Below are 21,306 nucleotides of genomic sequence, written 5' to 3'. Positions count from 1 at the left end.
TAAAATAATATAAACAATTAACACGTAATTTAGTAATTAACATTATAAATACCTTGTCCTTGAGTTTTGCTGCAACACAGGTCTGGTTAAACTGTGATCGGGTGATTAATCTGCAACAGGCCTTGGGGGTCCACAGAAAGTTTGAGAGGGAATATGATTTTACTAAACGTGTTTTAGGGTATGTCAAATTTAATGTGTTAGGTTACTCTTTGCCACCAAAATAAAACTGTATTTGAACTATATTTATTGTGAAAAGTACAATGACAATATAAAAGCCAATTATTTCATTTTGCTGCCTTTTTATTTTAGAAAGGCATGGGGGTCCTTGACATCAAAAAGTTTGTGTTATTGCAGTGTTGTTATTGAAAAATATTTTTGCTCATTGAAATAAATTACATGAAAAACATACCAAAACTGAAATAAGAATGAAGCAATAGAAATGTTTAAAAAATAATGACAAAAGCACAAAACATAACTACTAGAAGTAAACTAATTAAAATGAAAACTGAAAATATAAAAATAAATGCGAATTCAAAATATTAATGAATACTATAACAGCATATAAATAAAAAATAATAAACTGACACTGGTCTAGTCTGTATTTGGTATGTTTTTGTGTATCTCAGTTCCTTTCAGCTAAATGTTAGCACTTTGAGTTTTCCACATCAGTGCAATAGTATTATTTTATGAAGTGGAAAAAAATCTCTATATGGAAACTGGCACCTCAAATTACCCCATAAATGTAAATATAGATGAAACAACACTGATAAACATTCTGATGTTCCGCAGTTCAATTTTATGAACAATTAACAAGCCAGATGTCATCCATACTAGAATTATATTTTCAAAATACACCTGCATGTGTAATGTATATCCCATTTAGCAAAGACTGTTGTACTTTTTAATGCTCAAGCAAGATACTTCAATACCTATGCTATAAATCCTTCTGAGGACTTGCTCTGGAACTGATGTTCATTTTGAAGTCTTTAACCTCACAGGAACAGAATGATCTCCATTACATGCTACCTGCACAATGGAGGTTACATGACAGCTGTTGGAAATGTCCATCTGCTCTAAACAAGGGATTCATTTATACAAGTACATCACATCATTTTATACATCATATTAAGATTAATAAGCCAGTTACCAACATTTTTACATCCTTCATCAAGCTGCTACTGATAAACAAAACACTAATGATTCCGTAAAAATCATTGCTGAATTTAGTATGAGAAATGAAAACTTCCACATGATCTTGAAAAGGCAGAACAGACTGTACGACAATGCATAGTTCAAGAGAATTTACAACAACACTTCTGGTAACATTACACAGTCTAATTTGAAGGACATTAATGCAAATTAATTTATGAGGATGTTTAACACACTCCATACATGTAAACCAGGGTTGTTAGCAGTGTATCGGTCCGTCTGTGAGATTGCATATGAGTGAGTCCACGTCATTAGTCCAGATCTTCTGTCTGTTTCGACTCCCTCTGATGTCTGTATGGTCTACCTGTCCAGTCCGTGTGTGAGTGATTGAGTCTGTCCTTTAGTAAAGGCACAGTGGAGTGTACTCTGTTTTGTCAGTAAACCAATGCACTGTTCATAGGGTTGTGTTTGAGATAGTCGATGAGCCTGGGTGGAATCTCCAAAGAGTCCAATGACTGAATCCTGTTCACCTGTATCAGGTGTCTACGAATGGCCAATCTACACTGAGATGCAAGAGTCTTCGGACACCCTGTAAAAAAAACAAAAAAGATCACATGATAATCAGTGTTATTTTATTATTATTTATATACTAATATAGTATTTGTTCATTTTTAATTAATTTAAAATTAGCCTTAATTTTTTATTTAATTTTAGTTCAAGTCATTTTATGTGCTTTTGTCATTTTTATAAGTTTTTGTTTTTTAAAAATATTTTATTTAGCTTTAATTTATTTTCATTTCAGTTTTAGTTTTAGTTTTAGTAATTTTAGTACTTCAACTTAAATGTATTTATTACAGTTAGTTGCCGAGGCAAAATGTATAATTTTTGTTTAAGTTTAACAAACTTTTTTTTTTTTATTCCGTACAAGACCAATGGCAATTAAAAAAAACAAACAATGCTACAATACTGCTTAAACTTCTCTCACCTCGCTCTTTCAGCAACAGCTCAAGAGCTTCGTTCTGTTTGGTGCTCTTTTCTATAATGAGGGTCGGCAGGTAGACGTTTGCCCCAAAGTCAATGAGCAGTTGAATGTATTCGACTCCACAGCCGTGTCTCAAACACAATTCCAGGACTGTCTTCTGCTGCGTGACCCTGCCGATCACTTTCTCTTCCGGACTGTTATAGTTCGGATCTGCCCCATATAACAGCAACATTTTGAAGCAATCCAGGTGTCCATATATGGCTGACAGGTAAAGCGGCCCGCTGCACACAGCAACCCCTGAGGCCCACAGCGTCACCTTTGACCTGGCATTGACCTCCGCCCCGTGCTGAAGCAGCTGGCGGAGGATCTCCGGGTCGCCCTCTCGGGCGGCAGTGAGCACGGGCGAGCTGTTGTTCAGGTGACTTCCATTCGGATTAGCTCCAGCACGGAGAAGTGTGAGCACACAGCTCAGGTAACGCCCACACACAGCAGTGAAAAGAGGGGTCTGGGCTTTAACATCAAGTCTGTCTACCTCTGCCCCATGGGCCAGGAGCAACTGCAGGCACCTCAGGTGACCTACAGGGCAAATAATTGCTGCGTTGTGGTCGTGGTGGACAACAAACTCAGATGTGACATCAGAGAGTGCATGGAAGGGTGACACACGTACCTTTTGATGCAGCCATACGTAACGGGGTACCTGGGATCCCCCAACCGCTCTGCTGATTAATGCACTTCCTGTAACGTTCTTGTGAAAGTAGCTCGGCCAGCAGGAAATGGTCATTGTCAGCCACAGCTCGGTTCAGCTCCAGACTCTCAGCAGCTGATTCATCCTCCTCCACCGGCCGCAGCTGGAGCATAGAGGAGAACTGCAGAGAAAAAAAGTTTATGCACAGATGAGTGCCTCTGAATGACTGTTGAAAATAACAGCAAAATAGTGAGCTGCCTACCTAGACAATACCCAATAATGCTGTCTAGGTATACAGCTCACTAGGGTTTGAGCCTTGAGTATTCAGGATGAATTGCCTTCACTTACGTTACGTTAAGTGTTGCACGCAGTTCAGTTTTGCATAACAACAAACCCTTATATTGGGATATTACTGTTATTTATGAGTAGATTGTGACTATATTATAGTAATATCTTGACAGCGTTTAAGCAAGCTTTAAAATATTGGAACGCTTTGTCATGAACCTCATTTATTATCTGCATTAGCTTTAACGACGACGAAGTTACTAGCAAGCATCCACGGTCAGTTAGCCGGCTAGCAAACGAGATTAACCTCATAAATGCAAGCAGATCTATATTTTTAAATGCTTTTATATGCGAATAAACTCAGCTGAGAGTAATACTGATCCCATTCGGGAGGAAATGTATTCCCCGGCTCTTGGAGCTCGGTGGATTTAACTCCAGTAACGTTATCTGAAAACGCAGAGTTTGACTCGCTCTTTCTGACCTGCTGTCAAACAAACACGCATTTTTAAGGTATAAATTATTACACATATACAACATAAGCATATAGTAGATATTTTAAGTGTTTCCGCCTCAAGGCCACTCACCGAGCTTAATAAGCCAAATACTGACGAGCAGTAAACAGCGGAAACTGTTCGGTGGGCGGCCAGAGGGGGCGCTGTGCGCGCACACACCGCCACTGGATTCAGTCATACCTGTTTTATATGAGTGTGCTTAGTGTAGTCCACAAACATTATGCAAATTATATAATTACACAACATAACGCACTATTTTTTTTTTTTTTACTAAAATCTATATTTATTTAAAGAAAACAAATTCAAATTTAATATATGGTACAAAAGAGGTACAAAATAAGCGTGTATAAAATGAGCTGACATGATTATCACACACAGCAAAACTCTTCTCAGTTTTAAAAGCAATAGATGTATTGTAACCACATTCTGTCATTTTCAGTGGTATCCCTCTCATTGCTTATTTCAAAATTCCCTTTTGACTATTGCTGTACATTTAATCAATAGAAAATATTTTTTCTAATTCAATCAAAAAATAATAATGTAAACAAATGCTTCTCAATAAAGAATGTGTATTTCACATAATAATAATAAAAGCTTGTCTGGAGCTCCATAGCAGCCAGGGTTCATAGCTGACTATTAGAACTAAAGCTATGAAAACTTTTCCACATCCATTAGCAATAAACATCCAGTTGACAAAATAAAAACAATGTTGCTTTGCAAAACTATATGCAATTCAAAAGGCTTGGTCGAAAGAACATAAGCAATATTCCTCAAATATTTGTATGTGCATCAAATTATTTGTTTGGCATTAGAGCTTGGTTCAAACGATGTGACATCCTATTGCAATCAATAAGCAGCATTTCAGCGGTGTTCCTTTTCATGCGAAATGAACCGCATTTGCAATAAAGAACACCACAAAAATAATACTATGCCCTTTGTGCAAAAAACACTGATAATCAATTTGATCCATTTTTTAACGTGTTCCCTTTATCAACCTGAATTTCACATCAGCTGCTTATGTGACTGAATAAATCAGTATCAGAGTCTGGTTTTCAAATGTACTACACATATTATATGGAAAGTATTACTAAAACAAAGACATTAAAAAACAGTCTACTGTACAATGAAATGAGGCCAAATTTGATCAGAGCGGCATTTAAACAAAATGTAGATGATTCTGACTGCCTTCGATCAAAGCATATAGCTTCAATCCTCATGGCCTGAAGGCCAACAAACACACTGAAGTCTACAAAAACAAACAGAACATTTCAGGACTGTTCAGAACAGATATAACAGGGCACAAGAATCCACCCAGTGATCGAAAAATCTAATAAACAACGATATAAACAATCACAAACTAGTGTGTGGCAGAACGCTGCAATTTGAATGTTTTTTTTGCATTACAGTAGCTTCAGTTGTAGAAACAGTACTGTATGCATCTTTTCAAAAATCCGGACATTTGTTCTTTGGGGTCTCAGTCAAAATGTCTGTTCTGTTACTATGGAGACTCAAGAGGATTCTTGTACCTCCTCTTTGGAATGTTCGGTTTCCACAGAAACAGGTTTGTCCTTAGAGGAGGTCAGATCGTGTTCGGTGGCTGCTGGCTCCGCCCCTTCTTTCTCATTGCACTTTTCAGCTCCTGGACCCGCCTCCTCTACGTCTCCATTAATCAAAGGAGCGCAGCTTCCATTTGATTGGTCAACAGGAGCGGTGGGAGTCTCCTCACGTGGACTGTCCTGTTCCGCAGGTGTGTTGATTGGTCCAGATGGATCAGGGAGAACTCCATCTGCAACAGCCAGCTGCTGTAAATGGATGAGATGGAGACAGTGTCATGTCAGTCAAATACCTCTCCACCCTGACAAAATCTACCACTCCCACAACCCCTCTTACTCTCTGTAATTCAGTCATGGTTCTCTCTCCTTCTACCTGCTTCTGTGTGAGGGACAGCAGCTGGTCTAGAACAGACTGTTTTGGGTGCATGCCTCTGTCATAGTAATTATACATCCCACACCAGAACCTGGGAAACACATACACAAATACAAATTTGGTGCAAAACTATTTAGTAAACATCAGACAAATCAAATTACTTTAGATACAAATCACATTAATTTGGTCTCACAACATTTTTTAAAAAGTTTATTACACCACAGTGTCATCTTTTAATTTTAATCTGCAGCGGCACAGCCACATATGTTTAAGAGTGTATCCATACTTGAAGTGCAGTGGTAAAGTGCTGGGTCTGAGAACTGTGCACTCTAATGAACGCCGGTACAAGGGGTTTCGATACAGATGCTGGTTCTTCAGAAGATGTGGCCACAACGAAAACGTCTTTTCATGCAACCTAAAATCCCACACAGAACAGTGAAGCAAAGTATTTTAAAATCATTCAAGACTTGGAATCAAGCAAACAAACAGTATGTTTGATTTTACTTATAATAAAGAATATTTGCTTTCATTTTGAAGCACACACATTCAATGCCGAGTGTATCATTATTGTACATACATGAATGTGTTTGTATGTGCATTCTATCCTCACCTCATTTCCAGCCTCTCTTTCTGGCAGTTGCCGATGAAGTTTCCATACTGGCAGGCATAGACTTGATTGTGTATTTCTATTAGGTAACGTTCATTGAACTCAAACACACAAGGGAACTGTTCTGACAGCTGCCACACACACTCCAGGAACTGGGTGAAGACCGGAGACACTTCCTTGGGGTCGGTGTCCAGATGGCCACACCTAGAGCACACACATATATACAAATGAACATGAACAGACTTGGTATTGATAAAAATGGCTTACGATTAAGGGATTACTACTAATAAAGTTAGCCTTTTTATAGTACACAAAAGGTAATTGTAATGTTTTAGCAATATTGTGTTAATATTTTAATATTGAAAATATTAATATTATTATTAAAACATTTATCATTAAAGGGATAGTTCACCCAAAAATGAAAATTACCCCATGATTTACTCACCCTCAAGCCATCCTAGGTGTATATGACGAATACAATAGGAGTTATATTAAAAAAAATCTCCTAGCTCTTCCAAGCTTTATAATGGCAGTGAATGGCTGTTGAGATTTTGAAGTCCAATAAAGTGCATCCATCTATCATAAGAAGTACTCCACATAGCTCTGGGGGGTTAATAAAGGCCTTCTGAAGCAAATCGATGCGCTTGTGTAAGAAAAATATCCATATTTAAAAATGTATAAACTGTAATCTCTAGCTTCCGCTAACTGTCGTTCGCGCATTCACGAGAGAGCGGCGTTTCAGCGGATGAAATAGGATGTAGGCGTAGCGTTATCTCTCCTAGTCTCATGAGAACCAAGTTTTGTTTACAGCAAAGGAAAACCAGTCTCCTCAAGTCATGGAACGCCACTCTCTCGAGAACACACATACAACAGTTAGCGGAAGCTAAAGATTACGGTTTATAAAGTTTTAAATATGGATATTTCTCTTACACAAACGCATCGCTTCAGAAGGCCTTTATTTATTCATTTTTTTTAACTCCTATTGTATTATTCTGAAAGAAGAAAGTTATATACACCTAGGATTGCTTTAGGGTGAGTAAATCATGGAGTAATTTTAATTTTTGGGTGAACTATCCCTTTAATACTATTGATAAATAATATTTATATATTTGCCGTTTTTAAAAGCTGCGATAAGGTGTGACTGTAAATTCACCTGTGACTGAATTTATGACCAAAAGAGATCCACTCCTTTTCTATTAAAACCTGTACATAAAAAAAAAAAAAAAACTTAAATTCTATTATTTTACAATATTTTAGTAAGTCTAGGTGTTTCACATTTTAATCAGAGTCAGTACATTTTTTAAAAAAGAAATTAATACTTTTAGATATTTAATGCAAAGATGCATTAAATTGGTCAAAAGTGACAGTGAAGACTTTTATGTTGTTACTAAATATTTTTTATATCAAATAAATGCTGTTCGTTTGAACTTTTTATTCATCAGAAAGAATCCTGAAAAGATCACGGTTTCCACAAAAATATTAAGCACCACAACTGTTTTTAACATTGATGATAATAAAAAATGTTCATAAGCACCAAAGCACTGAAAATTCAGCTTTGCCATAACAAATTATGTTAAAACTTTTGAATGATGGTGTATATTAAGTTACACAGGAATAGTTGGTGACTTAATTTGCAAAGCCATGACCTGCCCAACAGTGTGATTACATGTGAGTGTGCACTTTAAGTTCATAGGAGTCCTGTGTTGAGGGTAGAGGTTATAGGTTACTGGGTCATTACCATGAGGCCTTTAATGGTTCTGTAGTATGGGTCCAGCAGTATGCAAGACAAAGAGCACACCTGAGCCGTTCTGTCCCAACCATCAGAACAATGTACTAACACACTTGCCCTCTCTTCACAGACAGCCTAGAACACAAACAAAATGACTGAGTATATCATTGTTAATATACATGTGTTGGTGTCTCTCTATGCAGTAATAGCATGGAGGTCAGTACCTTGGCGAGGAACACGCCTGCATCCATCACAGATTTGATGTGCCTCAGCCAGCCAGAGTTCTCCAGACCTGTCAGATAGTCACTCATGGAAGGAGACTTCATAGAGCACACTGAAAGAACAAAGGTTCAACCAACCATCATTTTATCTACTACTGATTTAAAAGGCACAATCAACACTCAACTGAGCAACTTACAAACATAAACTTAACCAGCTACTGCATATACCAGTACTAATAAGAAAGTGTGTTCTCTCACCCTCCAGCAATTTTTGTAGGCTGTTTCTCATGACGTGGATGTTTTCGATTCCTTGGAATTGGAACCTGATATTGGAGTAGTTGTCCTCATTCTCATAGCCTTTACCAGCTGCACGGTTCGCCATTGCGTTCAACTGACAAAGACAAAGACATGTACAAATGTATGCACACATAGCTCCAGAGGGTCAGGTTAAGGTTTCTGGCCTCCTAAATAACAGGGAAAGGAACGAAATGTTGTTTCCCCAGTTATACTGGTGAAACATGATATGGGCAACAATAAATAGAACAGCATATTCGATATTTGCAATAGATACAAAAATTGCACATAATGGCTCTGACAGGTACAGGGAAACACTATAATTTAATGGTTAACTAGTCAGATTCCTTGATTGTTAGTTCACCATATAAATAGAAGAGTACTTTGTGTCAGAGTGTGAAAGATTACACATTTACTTATGTGTCTCTTACATACATGCCAGGGCAGCTGATGTTGAAAGTTGAAAGGTAAACATTTACAAGTCTGATCCTGGACCTGTCCTCTTATGTATATAGAAAGGTTAAGGTTAAAGGTCACACCTTAGGCCGTGTGTCCACTACATATATAAAAGGGCAGTTGGAGTTCGCTTGGCTGATGGCCTGAAGCATCTGCTCGTCTTCTACACAGCGAGAAGTCAAACCCGACAAAGGCTGACTGCAGCGACAGATCGCAGCCTGCAAGACAGTACCACAAAATGCAAAGAACAGATAATGATGTTGTTAGTGGCACAACTTCTTGCCATTCCTGTTTAAACCTACTGATGCATTTCTATGTCCCCAAACTGTAAAAACGCGATTCATAGTCTCTAGGTTTAATCTACTTTTGAATTATTAATTTAATTTATTAATTTGGTTCGACTATTTTTATTCAATACTTTGCAGCATTGAATAAAATATGTATGTATTCTACACATTACAATTAGATTTTCTCTCAACTCTGTCAGCTATCTTTAATGAATGTGATCAGTTTGTTGCAGTGTATTTCTGTTATCTGTGAAGGATACGTGTCGTGCAATGTTACCTTAGAATATGGCCAAATGTTTTAAAAGGCAGCATAATTATGATATCTACTGTCTGAAACAGCCTGCGTGTCAGGAGTTTGCCTATGGTACCTTAAAATGCTGTCTAGGTAGGGAGCTCAATTGGTTGTGGAACAGAGCTATTATGTGCATGTGCTTGTATACCTTTGTGTCTTTGTGAAAGTAAGACAGAACAGGCAATCGCCCGCGGCTCCTAAACTTTGCGCTGCCTGTTACCGTAGCAACACTGACATTTTTAGGGAGTCCTAGGATAGATGGATAAGTGCTACAGATCTGTGTGAAAGAGAGACAGAGAAAAATTGAAAGATCCATGAGACAGAACAAAATATAAAAAATGATGAATTAGAATTAGAACATAATTTATAAACTCTTTAATACTACCGTTCAAAACTTTAAGATTATGTTTTCTGCATTTCTTTGATCAAAAATAACAGTAAGACTCTGATGTATTGTTGCAATTTAAAATAACTAGAGTTTTCTATTTTAATATATTTTATCATTCTAATATGCTGCTTTTGTGCTTAAGAAACATTTCTTATCATTATCAATGTTGAAAACAGTTGTGCTGCTTAATATTTTTGTGGAAACATTTTTTTTCGGGATTCTTTGATGAATAGGAAGTTTGAAGAACAGCATTTATTTAAAAAAAACTGTAGAAATTTTGGCAAAATTATAAATGTCTTTACTGTCACTTTTAATCAAATTAATGCAGTCTTGCTGAATAAAAGTATTAATTTTTTGAAAGAAAAACATCATTTACCCCAAACTTTTGAGCGGCAGTGTATACGTGTGTTTGGTTGAAACTGTTTGTACCTAAACCATATTTATCATTGTGGTCAGTAGATAAAAGAGTTAGGCTGATTATTGTGAAATGGTCCTAAACAGGAAGCATGATTACTAGGTCGTCGAGTAATAGGAAGATGGTACCTCATAGTTTTTGTTGAGGTGGCTGATTTCCCAATAATCATTGGAAAGACCCATCCTGCTGAAGTCGTTTGCCACATTGATGAATTCCCAACCCTGTCTCCTGTCCTCCTCATTTTGGTGTGGATTATAGAGAAAGGCATACAGCTCCTCTTCTTTGACTGAAATGACACAAAAGCACAGTTAGAATATAAGAGCAAACATGTGTGCAGTAGGGTCAGCCTGCAAGACATAACTGCATTTTTCAGTATGAAATAAACAGAACTGGAAGATTACTGGACTGGATACTAAATAAGAATGATTTTGAAACAAAAGTGTTGCTTGCTTCTATTTTATTAAATAAAATATAAATATCAGATGAAAAGGTACTTAAAAACATAAATGAAAATTATAAATGTTCCCTTGGCAACTAACTGAAATAAAATATGTTTAAGTTGAAGTACACAAATGACTAAAACAAAACCCTAAATAAAAAAATGAAATTAAAGCTATATAAAAATATTAAGTAATAATACAAAATGAATAAAATGAAAATATATTTAAAAGCTAATTTTAAAAAATACTATAATATTACAAATAATACTGAATTAACACTATCATGTGCATGTGTTTTATGCCTTGCATACATAAATGCATACATTTGATTTTCTGTTGGTTATCTACTCAAAACAAAAAAGAATTCTCATAAGTTCTAAACATGTAGCTCATTTGAATGCAACAAACCATAGGTATATATATATCTGTGTGTGTGTGTACCTGTTTTTCTATTCTGGTGGGGACTTAAACCTGACTACACACAGACTCATGGGGACTCGTGTCACGGTGGGGACCTAAATTGTGGTCCCCACGGGTAAACAAGCTAATAAATCACACAGAATGAAGTTTTTTGAAAATCTAAAAATGCAGAAAGTTTCCTGTGAGGGGTAGGGTTAGGGGTAGGGTTGGTGTAGGGCAATAGAATATACGGTCTGTACAGTAGAAAAAGCATTACGCCTATGGAGAGTCCCCACAAGGATAGCAAACCAGAGATGTGTGTGTGTGTGTGTACCTGTTTTTCTATTCTGGTGGGGACTTAAACCTGACTACACACAGACTCATGGGGACTCGTGTCACGGTGGGGACCTAAATTGTGGTCCCCACGGGTAAACAAGCTAATAAATCACACAGAATGAAGTTTTTTGAAAATCTAAAAATGCAGAAAGTTTCCTGTGAGGGGTAGGGTTAGGGGTAGGGTTGGTGTAGGGCAATAGAATATACGGTCTGTACAGTAGAAAAAGCATTACGCCTATGGAGAGTCCCCACAAGGATAGCAAACCAGACATGAGTGTGTGTGTGTGTGTGTGTACTTGTTTTGACTATATTTGTGAGGACCAAATGTCCTCACTTATATTGTGAAATACTTTGGCAACCCACTAGTCCTCACTAGTTAAAAAGGCTTACAAATCAGCCAAAGATGTTTTTATTTAAATCTGGTGTTCTGCATATGTTTCTGTGACGGGTAAGTTTAGGGGTAGGGGTTGGGTTAGGTGATAGAAAATATCATTAACCTGATATAAAATCAATGGAAGTCTATGCAATAAAAGATAGCGAAACAAACGTGTGTGTGTGTGTGTGTGTGTGTGTGTGGCTTGTGCACCTGGTTGAAACAGACGCAGAAGTGACTGATAGACATCCTGACAATCTCTCTCTCTTTGGAACAGCAGATGAAGCAGCTGGAAGGTTTTACAGCGGATCAGGAGCGGACAACCGGATGCAGTTAATGGAAGCTTCTCAACCGACATGATGTGATGATGCAGCACCTTCAAACACATGGGATTGATATATCCACTGTTATCAGGCATATCGAGAATGATGTGCATTTCTAAAAGACCCAACAACAGATAAGTAGAAGACTATTACGTATATTGTTCCCACTGGCCTACATTACCCATGTTTCTTTGCGTGTGTTGTTGGTTTGTTCCACATAGATAAGGTGAGTAGCAGTCAAATAAAGAGTTCCCAGAACTGACTTCTTTTCAGGGTACCTATTCAGTAGTTTCACATACTCCACCTGCAAACAAAATCCAGTTAAAAAAGCATCAGTGTAGAATTATTGACTCAACTGTCTGAACTAATAAACAAAGCACTAGCCAGCAACCGCAAGGGTTAATGACACAATCAAGTCTGTGGGTTTGGATGTGCCCCTCAGGAAGCAGAACCCTTCATGCAGCCTGTGTTTAACACAATGGAGAGGAAATCCTACAGAACCTCTTAAGACTACTGTCAGCACATCCTGTTCCTCCATCTCTTGTCATTTTGATTACTGAGTAACAGGCAATGAAATAACATTATAACACAAGATGCCACTTCAGCACTAAGTAGCATTTTCTTTCGAGTCAAAGTCAAATGTATGCTCGTTTATACTTGATAAACTACATGAGAACTAATCTTTTCAGTAAATGATTAGAACAATCCCTTCAGGTCCTTAGGGTAGCAAAAGCAAGCTGGCGTTCTCTATTGTCTCTATAAAATGAACAGGTTAAATCATGTATTTCAGCAAGACATAAAAGTCAAGGTGAGCCACAGTGGGTCCAATTTAGATTGTATTGGTCAATTTTGATGAAGAATTAAACCCACAATTCCTTATTAACAGGCAGTGTAGATCTGACTAGAGGTGACAGCTGCTAATATAGAGACTTCCTGTAGTACTGCTGATTCAACGTGACATCCTTTGAGCTGACCCCTTCATGCTCCCCAAAAACATCCAAAAAGACCAAAGGCTGCAACATTCATCCTTTTGTACTTTTTACAATGCTCATATGACCATATAATGTTATGCAACAAGGGTGCCCCAGAACTGCACATTTTGATGTTCTCCCTGCCTAGTTCAGGTCTTGGGAGGCTCTTCTAATAAGACGATGTCTATCTTACTGAACTTTATTAACATCTAAAATGGGCACTGATTGGATACTGCACTACCACCAGAACTGAGAATATAATGTGTTACAGCACGTGTCATACTTTAGGCCAGGGGTTTTCAAATTTATATTCAGGAAAAACTTCAAATTGGTTTATGTGGAAAACTTTAGAGAACAAGTGTAAAAAATAAATAAATAAATACATATGTTATATATATATATAATATTAAATAAATAATACAAATATAATTTAAATCAATAAAAACTACATTCAAGTAAATAAATGCAAACAAACAAATAAACAAATAAGCAAATAAATAAACAGTACTATAACAGTACAATACTAAAATGAGTAGAAAGCTTTAGTGTTTGCAACTTTACAGATCTTCTTTATGCACCAAGAGCTTGTAACACTCCAAAGAGAAAGGAAAAATTGAAATCGCATCATATGACCCCTTTAATGTAACTTAATAGAAAATATATATTTTCAAAATAATACTTTAGACATTTTTACTATATATATTTTTTTTTTCACTGTATAAATTGGGTCTTTATCCAAGAAACGATAAAGATGCCTTCTATATTTTAGGATGGGGTCCGTTGCATTAAGGATGATCATATTTAGGGGTCTGTGGCATCTTAAAAGCAAAGCTTCATAGATGATTTACTCTGCCTTTTGCCTGCAGGTTCACCTGAGCAAAGTTACATCTGGATTTTGGAAGAAATACTCCTGTACATACAGTAATGAAGTGAGTGAGGACTGAAAACTCCTTCAACTTCATTCACGTTACATTTAGTAACCAACATTAAAATGCATTGGATGGATTTAACAGCAGACTAAATAAAACCTAACAACTCGGAATCTTGTTAACGAACCCATTTAAACGCTTCATTCTGTATGTTTTTACATCCATCGAGAGTTCAGAATATCGAGTCTGACATAAAAACACGAGATCTGCCAACTTTACACGTGCACGCCTGTTGATTCAGACTTACCTTTGGCGTTATAATGTGCTCCATATTTTCAGTGGCTTATCATTCAACTGTCCACGTTAAACTTTCGATGTTTATGTGTTTAGCGGTTATCATGTTTGTTTCAGGAACTTCTTCTTCTTCTTCTTTTGTTTTTATTGTCGGTTGGCAAACAGCTTCCGGGTGCATTACCGCCACCCATTTCAAGGAGGCTAAAATCTATCTCTGGCTGTGGTAAAAACCAAGGAGTTGTAGTTGGCAGAACTACTGTTGGAGAGGTTTCAGGAACTGCTGCGTTCCTTCCTAACACGAGGAGTGGAGTGGACTACAATCATGTCAGGTGACAGGAGCAGATATCGCGATAAGTCGAAGCGCGACGTGATTTCAGGTGCCTACTTGTTGTATGGGTCTTCAGCAGCTCTTTCCTGAAGGATGCTGTAATAATTTAACCCATTGCAGTCCGTATATCAACAATAACATATCAATTTAAAATAAATCATGCAAATTACCTTAGTAACACAATGTTAAAAGGTAAAAATCAGTATAAAAATATACATCATTTCCTCTAAATTTAAAATACAACTTGCTTATACATAAAATTGGTAAATACAAGGCACACATTAAAGTTGGCATTTTGGTCATTAATTAAAGTTCAAAAATTAAAGTTGTTCATTTTGGCATGATTCTAGACCAGAGGTTTTCAAACTGGGGACCAGAGGGCTGCAAGTGGGTGCTAGGGGGTCTGTGGAAAACTCTAGAGAAAAACAGAGTAAAAAATAAAACAAATAAATAAAAATTATTAAAATATTTTTAAAAATGCTTTTTAATACATCTAATAGTACAGTAGGCTACTATAGTGAGCAGAAAAAAACACAATGTAACATAATAAAAACTACATATTTTTCCAATTATATTTTATACATATTTATAATATTATATTTTCACAGTATTAATTGGGTCTTTATACATTATATATATATCTGCCTTTTAAATTTTAGGATAGGTTTCCATCACATGAGGATGATCATATTTGGGGGTCTGTGGCATCTAAATGATTGAAAACCCCTGATCTAGATAAGCCTAAACATATCTGGAAACTTCATTAAGCCTTACCCAGACACACGCAGCACAGGGAGGTTGCTCCTGCAGGGTGGCCCAACCAGATTTGCCTAATTGCTGGGGAGGACCCCCATCACTTGACCCATTGTCACCATAACGACCTCCCGACCCTTAGGCTCAGTTACTTGATAACAGCACACTAATGAAAAACATTAACATACAGCTCACCCAGCTTAAGTCAAATTCCCTCTCAAATACCTGCCAATGTCCTGTAAACACAAAAGCACAAAATACACATGCTGTAGAATCTGAGACAACAGATTGAAGAGCAAAGGTGAGTTTTTTTTTTCAAATCAAGGCATCTGCATCTGAATATGCATACTTCCCTACTATTTAGCTAGTAGGCAAAAACAGTATGTGAAAAGAGAAGCATGTCCAAATTCGCATTATTCATAAAAGAGGATGACCTAATTTCTGACCAGATTCTTAAGTGCGTATTTGATGGACACTTTACTATACCATGAGCCTCATGGCATGAGGCCACGGAAGAGGATTTGCGAATGACAGTGAGGTAACACAACTGATGCTGTAGGTCACATGATAATGACAACATAACAGATGTAGGTCCGGTTTATGTACACATTTTCACACTGTATCCACCGTATTTGCAATGTGGAAGTAATCTGTTTTCTGTGAATGTGCGAGACTTCTGTTTCATTAGCCGCTAAATAATTACAAGAATAGTTAAAGGCAGGGTATGTGATTTTTCAAAAACACTTTAGAAAACGGGTTGCGTACGTATATGTGGGGCGGAGCTATCAAAATAGGGGCAAGACCCTTTTGGGGTAGGGGCGTGTTTGTTTTGGTGATTTCAAATATCAACATTGGCTACCAGAAATCACTTACTCTGCCTTTAAGTGCAGTAAACGGTAAAACTATTTGTGCAACAAACCAGTGTGTTTATGATTACAATAATCCATTGAAATGATATGACAACAAATACCAGTTTGCAGTATATCAAACAGCATAATGGACTGTTTTTGCATGTTTTTTGCACATTCACACAGTTACAAATAGCTGCACCCGCTCTTACGTTAAAAATAAAAAAATGTATAAGTTGTGAAGTAAGTACTTGTTCAAAATAAGTACCTTAGAGAGTATGCTATTTTGGATGCAGCCCAGGAGTTTGTTATAGTTCTGAAGAACAGGCCTTCAGGTGCTGGAGAAGCTAATGTGATTTTAGGAATCTCAACCCAGAGTGGAGAATCAGATCAACAAAACAGACATGAATCAGACCCTTCAGGATAATGATCAAATCTGCAGATGGATCTGAATGCTGTCTAACACTTAACTCAGCTCCATTTGAGCTGTATCATTTCATGTATCTTATTCCCAATGTGAGCACTGCCAGGTTCAGGCATGTCAACATTGAGATAGAAAGGACAGATATGTTTGTCTGATTTTGACTAGCAGGTAGCCTACAAAAGTACCTGTACTAGTATCATAAATGTTATGAAAAATATAGCATAAATACATTTAGAAACTATAAAATAAATTAGTTACTTAGAATCTTATTCTCACAAAGGTACATTTATTTGATCAAAAATTTAATTTTATTCCTGTGATGGCAAAGCTGAATTTTCAGCAGCCATTATTTGAATTCCTACAAAAATACAAAGCTGTTTTCAGAAATGTTTATTCAGCACCAAATTTTAATTTTAGGTGTTAAGGAAGGATATTTAATACAACCTGAAACTAGTTCCAATTTTGTGTCTATTCCACTCTCAGTCTCTCTTTCGGTCCTTTCACTTTCTCTAATTCCAGCTGTCTCTTTTTCTCACACTTCCACTATTTCTTATTGTCTCTCTCTAGTCTCCATTTCCAGTTTCTGTAATCCTACTAAATGCGTTCACATTACCAGTTATTTTGTTTTTCAGAAATACATTTACCATCTGGAGCTTGCACACAAGTACATGCGTGCATACACACACACACACACACACACATAGACACACACACACACGTTACTCCTGGTCCCAGTCTCTGAGATGTATGCAATTCATAAGCACCTTAAAGTTAATGACTCAGTCATATTCAATAAGCCGAGCCTGTCACACCCTCAGGAGACAGGCTTTGTTGACCTGATGCTAATGTGTTAATTCTCAGACAATGGCAATTTACTGTCTTTTGTGTGAGGACTAATCTCTGTTAATAGCTTGACACAATCAGGCTGCAACAGAGATTTATGTGAATGACGATGTATGTTGTTTTTTGGGATACAGTCAAAGATGTAAAATCTGAATGGAGGTAAAAATATGTTCCAATGAACGCCTGAAATGAATGCTGAAGAGATGGATGTGCAAGGATGTTACATGGAATAACCTGCTTGTATTCGAATAAACTGTGGGATTAACGTGTAACGATTAACGTAATGAATTGTGATATTTCTTTACCATTTTAATTACAGCACTAAAATATTAAATATGTTCCTATATAGTTGAAGGATTGTCTTTTTGGAGGTTTAGAGTTTGATGTTTTCACATGAGCGGTGATACACATGGTATGAACACAGGTTGTGGACAGCAGGAAAAAAAAACAATGAAATAAATGGAAATAATAATAAAATGCAATGAACCATAAAACCATAGGAGAAGCAAAATGACTACATCAAGTTTAGGTTTACTTACAGTAAGAATAAACATGTTTTCTTTTATGGCTGCCAAAACCATAAAAGAATCAAAATTCAAGAACGATTAAAAAAAAAAATCCTATTCATTAATAATGATGCATAATGTTGCAGTTCAAAACTAATACACTTCGATGTTTGATTTTTTAGGCTTGTTTTACTTTCACAGTAAGCTTTTCTGGTGCTGTTTCTTCACTTCTTCATGTCTCTGAATCTGGATTCTGAAACAAGACTAGTTGAGAACCATGGCATAAGCAGTTCGCTAACTAATGAGTGTGTGTTTAGATGTGCATTGATAGTGAATTGACCTCCCTGTCTCAGATAAAGTAAACAGAGACAGACAAGCACATTCTGTAACCTTTAACCCCACATACACACACATACAAAAGGCTCCACACATGAATAGGCATGCTATTTGTATATCTAAGTTAGGTATCTGATACATATATTGTTTGTGCATATTTAGGATTGTCTTTTAAGAAAAATTTGGACTAATGGCATTCAGTAAATGTTTTGTTATAAAGTCCTCAGTTACTCTCACTTTAAAAAATGACAGAGATTTTGATCTGGTTAAAGTTTTGATATGTGACCCAGGGAGCTGATGTCATTTAGAATGAGTTCATCACCTCTTGTCATATCTTGTATACAGTAATTAGTAGCGCAAACATACAAATAAACACTGCCCATCACTAAACCTCGCCTAACTTTAAATGCAGATGTCCGATAACGAGGGGCCGATGGGAGGAGGGTCTGCTAATGTATGTGTGTGTGTTTGGAGGGGGGATGGGGGTCCAGCAAACACATAAATGACGCGTGCAGACAGTAACTCCAGATCAGATGCGACTGGCTTGCGGGATCTTCGAAGCAACTTCACATTTGAACCTAGTTCTGCCACCCAAAGACTTAAACCAACGCAATCATGACTTCACCTGTATCATGTGCGCTCTTTCTATCGGCATCAATCGTTTTCCCGTTGTCTTTTGCGTTATCGGGGGAATATTGTCACGGCTGGACGGACTCCTTCAATTCTTGGCACCGGGGATTCCAGTGTCCGGAGCGCTTTGACGGTGAGGACGCGCGCTACTGCTGCGGGACATGCGTGCTCAGGTACTGCTGTACGTACGCGGAGGCACGCCTCGATCAGAGCACCTGCGACACGGGCTCCGAATCTGAGAACACGGATGACAAGAGAAAGTTGACAGAAAGTGGTGAGTCTTTATATAAATTTGTGTAATTCATCTTGTTTTACTTTTTCTTTTCTCGTTGTGTACACTGGAAAAATGGTGTAGAAACAATTTTCACTCAGCAATTGCTTGTAAAGTTCTAGTTACAAAGAAACGTGACGTAACTCACTGAAAAAACGCGAAATTTTATTAGAAAGTCTGAAATTGCATATTCTTGTAAAATGTAGTACAATATTATTTGTTTTATTCACAACTTCGAAAAACTATTTTACAGTGTAGTATTGTTGTACTTTAATTTAATCATTGGCCACTGCTGGCTACCTGGATGCATTTGTGCTTTTCAAATTTGCCCTTTAGAATTTTATTATTATTTGAATGACGTGGTATGAATAAAAATCTAAAAATTTACATTTTATTTAAAAATTTCAGAATTTTTCCCTGGAGTTGATTTTTTGGGACATTTTTACCTTGTTATTTTTCTCCTGAGTATATTAAATTACTATAGGCCTAGATTTTTCTGAAATATAACATTTTAAAATGAATTCATTGTTGTCATTTCATTTAATTTGGGCATTTTTGTAACTTTCAGTGGCATTTTTCACCAACCCCTGACATGCATATTTTTATAATCCTCGTGATTAATTCTGTATCATTTCTCTCCCTCCCCAGTTCCAACCTATCTGCCCTTTGTGATTGTGGTGAGCGCGTTCCTGTCCTTCGTTCTGGTTGGTGCGGTTGTATCTATCTGCTGCTGCCAGTGTGTGAAACCCAAAGCAAGCGATCGGCCAACAGGGCCATCCGTTGCTCAGACCAGCCTGTTGGAATCTGGAGGACCCTCTGTGGACAGCTCCACTACGTCCCGCACCTCCATGTCAGGCTCCTCTATGACAAACACTCGCCCTCCACCATCTGAGCTCAGCGTGAACTTCTACGGCCCGATGGGAAACGCGTTCTCAACCTCTCAGTCCCAGCAGTATGTTCCTCCACTCCCACAGGGGGCACCACAGTTCTACCAGCCCTACATGAATTATGGTCTCCCACCAGAACGCAGCATGCTGATGGCCCCTTTTCCTCAGGCCCCCATGCACACAGAGCCCATCTATCCCACTGTCATATGATAATGTTTATAAAACTACAAATGGACTATAAAACTGTGTGGAACTACACAAGGAATAAGAATGTCCCAGGGATACTTTATTTTTGCTGCCTTGAATGGCTTCCACTAACATTTTCTGTATCCACACAAACACAATCACAGCTGACGTCATGTTGGTCATGGTTGGTATCTTTTTATGATGTATTAATACTTCTCATAGGAGTGTATTTGCATGAACACTTGATTGTTTACTCAGCAATCACTGATTGTAATATTATTTATAACAGATTAGAGAATAAATGTTATTTTCATAGGCAATTTGTTTGACTGTCTTCTCATTCTTACACAAAAAATATTAATATTTCAAGACACGTTTAGACATTTGTGAAACTAGATCAAGTTGCTTGAAATTAGTATCATACACTCATAGGTTCTCAAATGAACCTTTCAGTCAATAGCTCTTAAAAACACTTTTTCTCATTGTGAAGAACATTTTAATAATCTAAAGAACCTTCTTCCACAGTAAAGAACCTTTAGTGCAATGGAAAGGTTCCATAGATGGTAAAGTTCATAGATGTTAGTGGAGTCATCAATGCCAGTAATGCCTTTATTTTTAAACAGAGATGGGCACAAATACATGAAAATGTATTTCAAATACAAAATACTGTGTGGAAAAATGTACTTAAATGCAAATTACATTAGATTTTTTTTCAAATGCTTTAAAATACAAAACACAAAAAAGTATTTTGTATTTCAAATACATATTTTAAATACATGTATCTGAAATACGGCCCTGTTTTTAAGAGTATAGGATTCATGGAAAGCACAAGCAGCATTGGTTTAATTAAATAGAGCTAGTTTAATTTACTGAAATGAAGTGGCAATATTTTCCTTAAACTGAAGTTCTAGAGATCTTCTTCTTGAACAGTAAGTGTCTCTTTGTCCTGCAAAGAGCTTTGGGTTTTTCTTTACAGTACTTTGTGATTGTAAAGCTCTCCAGCTGTTACAGCTGCTTGTGTGTGTGGCTTAGCGGGTTTTGTGCGTTTGCGTGTGGAAACA

General features: G+C 37.1%; 3 protein-coding genes across 5 annotated transcripts; 1 reads left to right on the top strand and 2 right to left on the bottom strand.

Moving 5' to 3' along the window:
- Positions 1 to 590: 590 nt before the first annotated feature.
- LOC107741197 (ankyrin repeat and SOCS box protein 12-like) lies at positions 591 to 3,758 on the bottom strand. Of its 2 annotated transcripts, none has more exons than XM_016553828.1 (4): positions 3,686 to 3,758; positions 2,799 to 2,997; positions 2,135 to 2,707; positions 591 to 1,738 (listed from the first exon to the last, which is right to left on the bottom strand). In XM_016553828.1, exons 2-4 carry the CDS (start codon positions 2,986 to 2,988, stop codon positions 1,584 to 1,586), a joined length of 918 nt encoding a protein of 305 aa, XP_016409314.1. In that variant the 5' UTR covers positions 2,989 to 2,997; positions 3,686 to 3,758; the 3' UTR covers positions 591 to 1,583. The 2 variants fall into 2 exon arrangements, with proteins under 2 accessions (XP_016409314.1, XP_016409315.1); XM_016553829.1 differs by lacking the exon at positions 3,686 to 3,758 and adding an exon at positions 3,079 to 3,658.
- Positions 3,759 to 5,002: 1,244 nt separating this feature from the next.
- On the bottom strand, positions 5,003 to 14,381 carry LOC107741196 (myotubularin-related protein 8). Of its 2 annotated transcripts, none has more exons than XM_016553825.1 (14): positions 14,247 to 14,381; positions 12,281 to 12,403; positions 11,990 to 12,152; positions 10,357 to 10,514; positions 9,574 to 9,702; positions 8,930 to 9,064; positions 8,355 to 8,487; positions 8,100 to 8,209; positions 7,885 to 8,010; positions 7,300 to 7,349; positions 6,150 to 6,350; positions 5,826 to 5,954; positions 5,504 to 5,630; positions 5,003 to 5,415 (listed from the first exon to the last, which is right to left on the bottom strand). In XM_016553825.1, the coding sequence occupies exons 1-14, from the start codon at positions 14,268 to 14,270 to the stop codon at positions 5,122 to 5,124; spliced, it is 1,902 nt and encodes a 633-aa protein (XP_016409311.1). In that variant the 5' UTR covers positions 14,271 to 14,381; the 3' UTR covers positions 5,003 to 5,121. The 2 variants fall into 2 exon arrangements, with proteins under 2 accessions (XP_016409311.1, XP_016409312.1); XM_016553826.1 differs by having other exon boundaries at positions 5,540 to 5,630.
- A 4,505-nt stretch (positions 14,382 to 18,886) lies between these two features.
- On the top strand, positions 18,887 to 20,389 carry LOC107741289 (protein shisa-1-like). Its single transcript, XM_016553987.1, has 2 exons — positions 18,887 to 19,175; positions 19,821 to 20,389. The coding sequence occupies exons 1-2, from the start codon at positions 18,887 to 18,889 to the stop codon at positions 20,267 to 20,269; spliced, it is 738 nt and encodes a 245-aa protein (XP_016409473.1). The 3' UTR covers positions 20,270 to 20,389.
- The last annotated feature ends 917 nt before the right edge of the window (positions 20,390 to 21,306 follow it).

This window comes from Sinocyclocheilus rhinocerous, unplaced genomic scaffold (assembly GCF_001515625.1).
Source record: "Sinocyclocheilus rhinocerous isolate Xijiao unplaced genomic scaffold, SAMN03320098_v1.1 scaffold615, whole genome shotgun sequence".
NCBI classification, from domain to species: domain Eukaryota; kingdom Metazoa; phylum Chordata; class Actinopteri; order Cypriniformes; family Cyprinidae; genus Sinocyclocheilus; species Sinocyclocheilus rhinocerous.
This window is presented reverse-complemented; position numbering and strand designations above follow the sequence as displayed.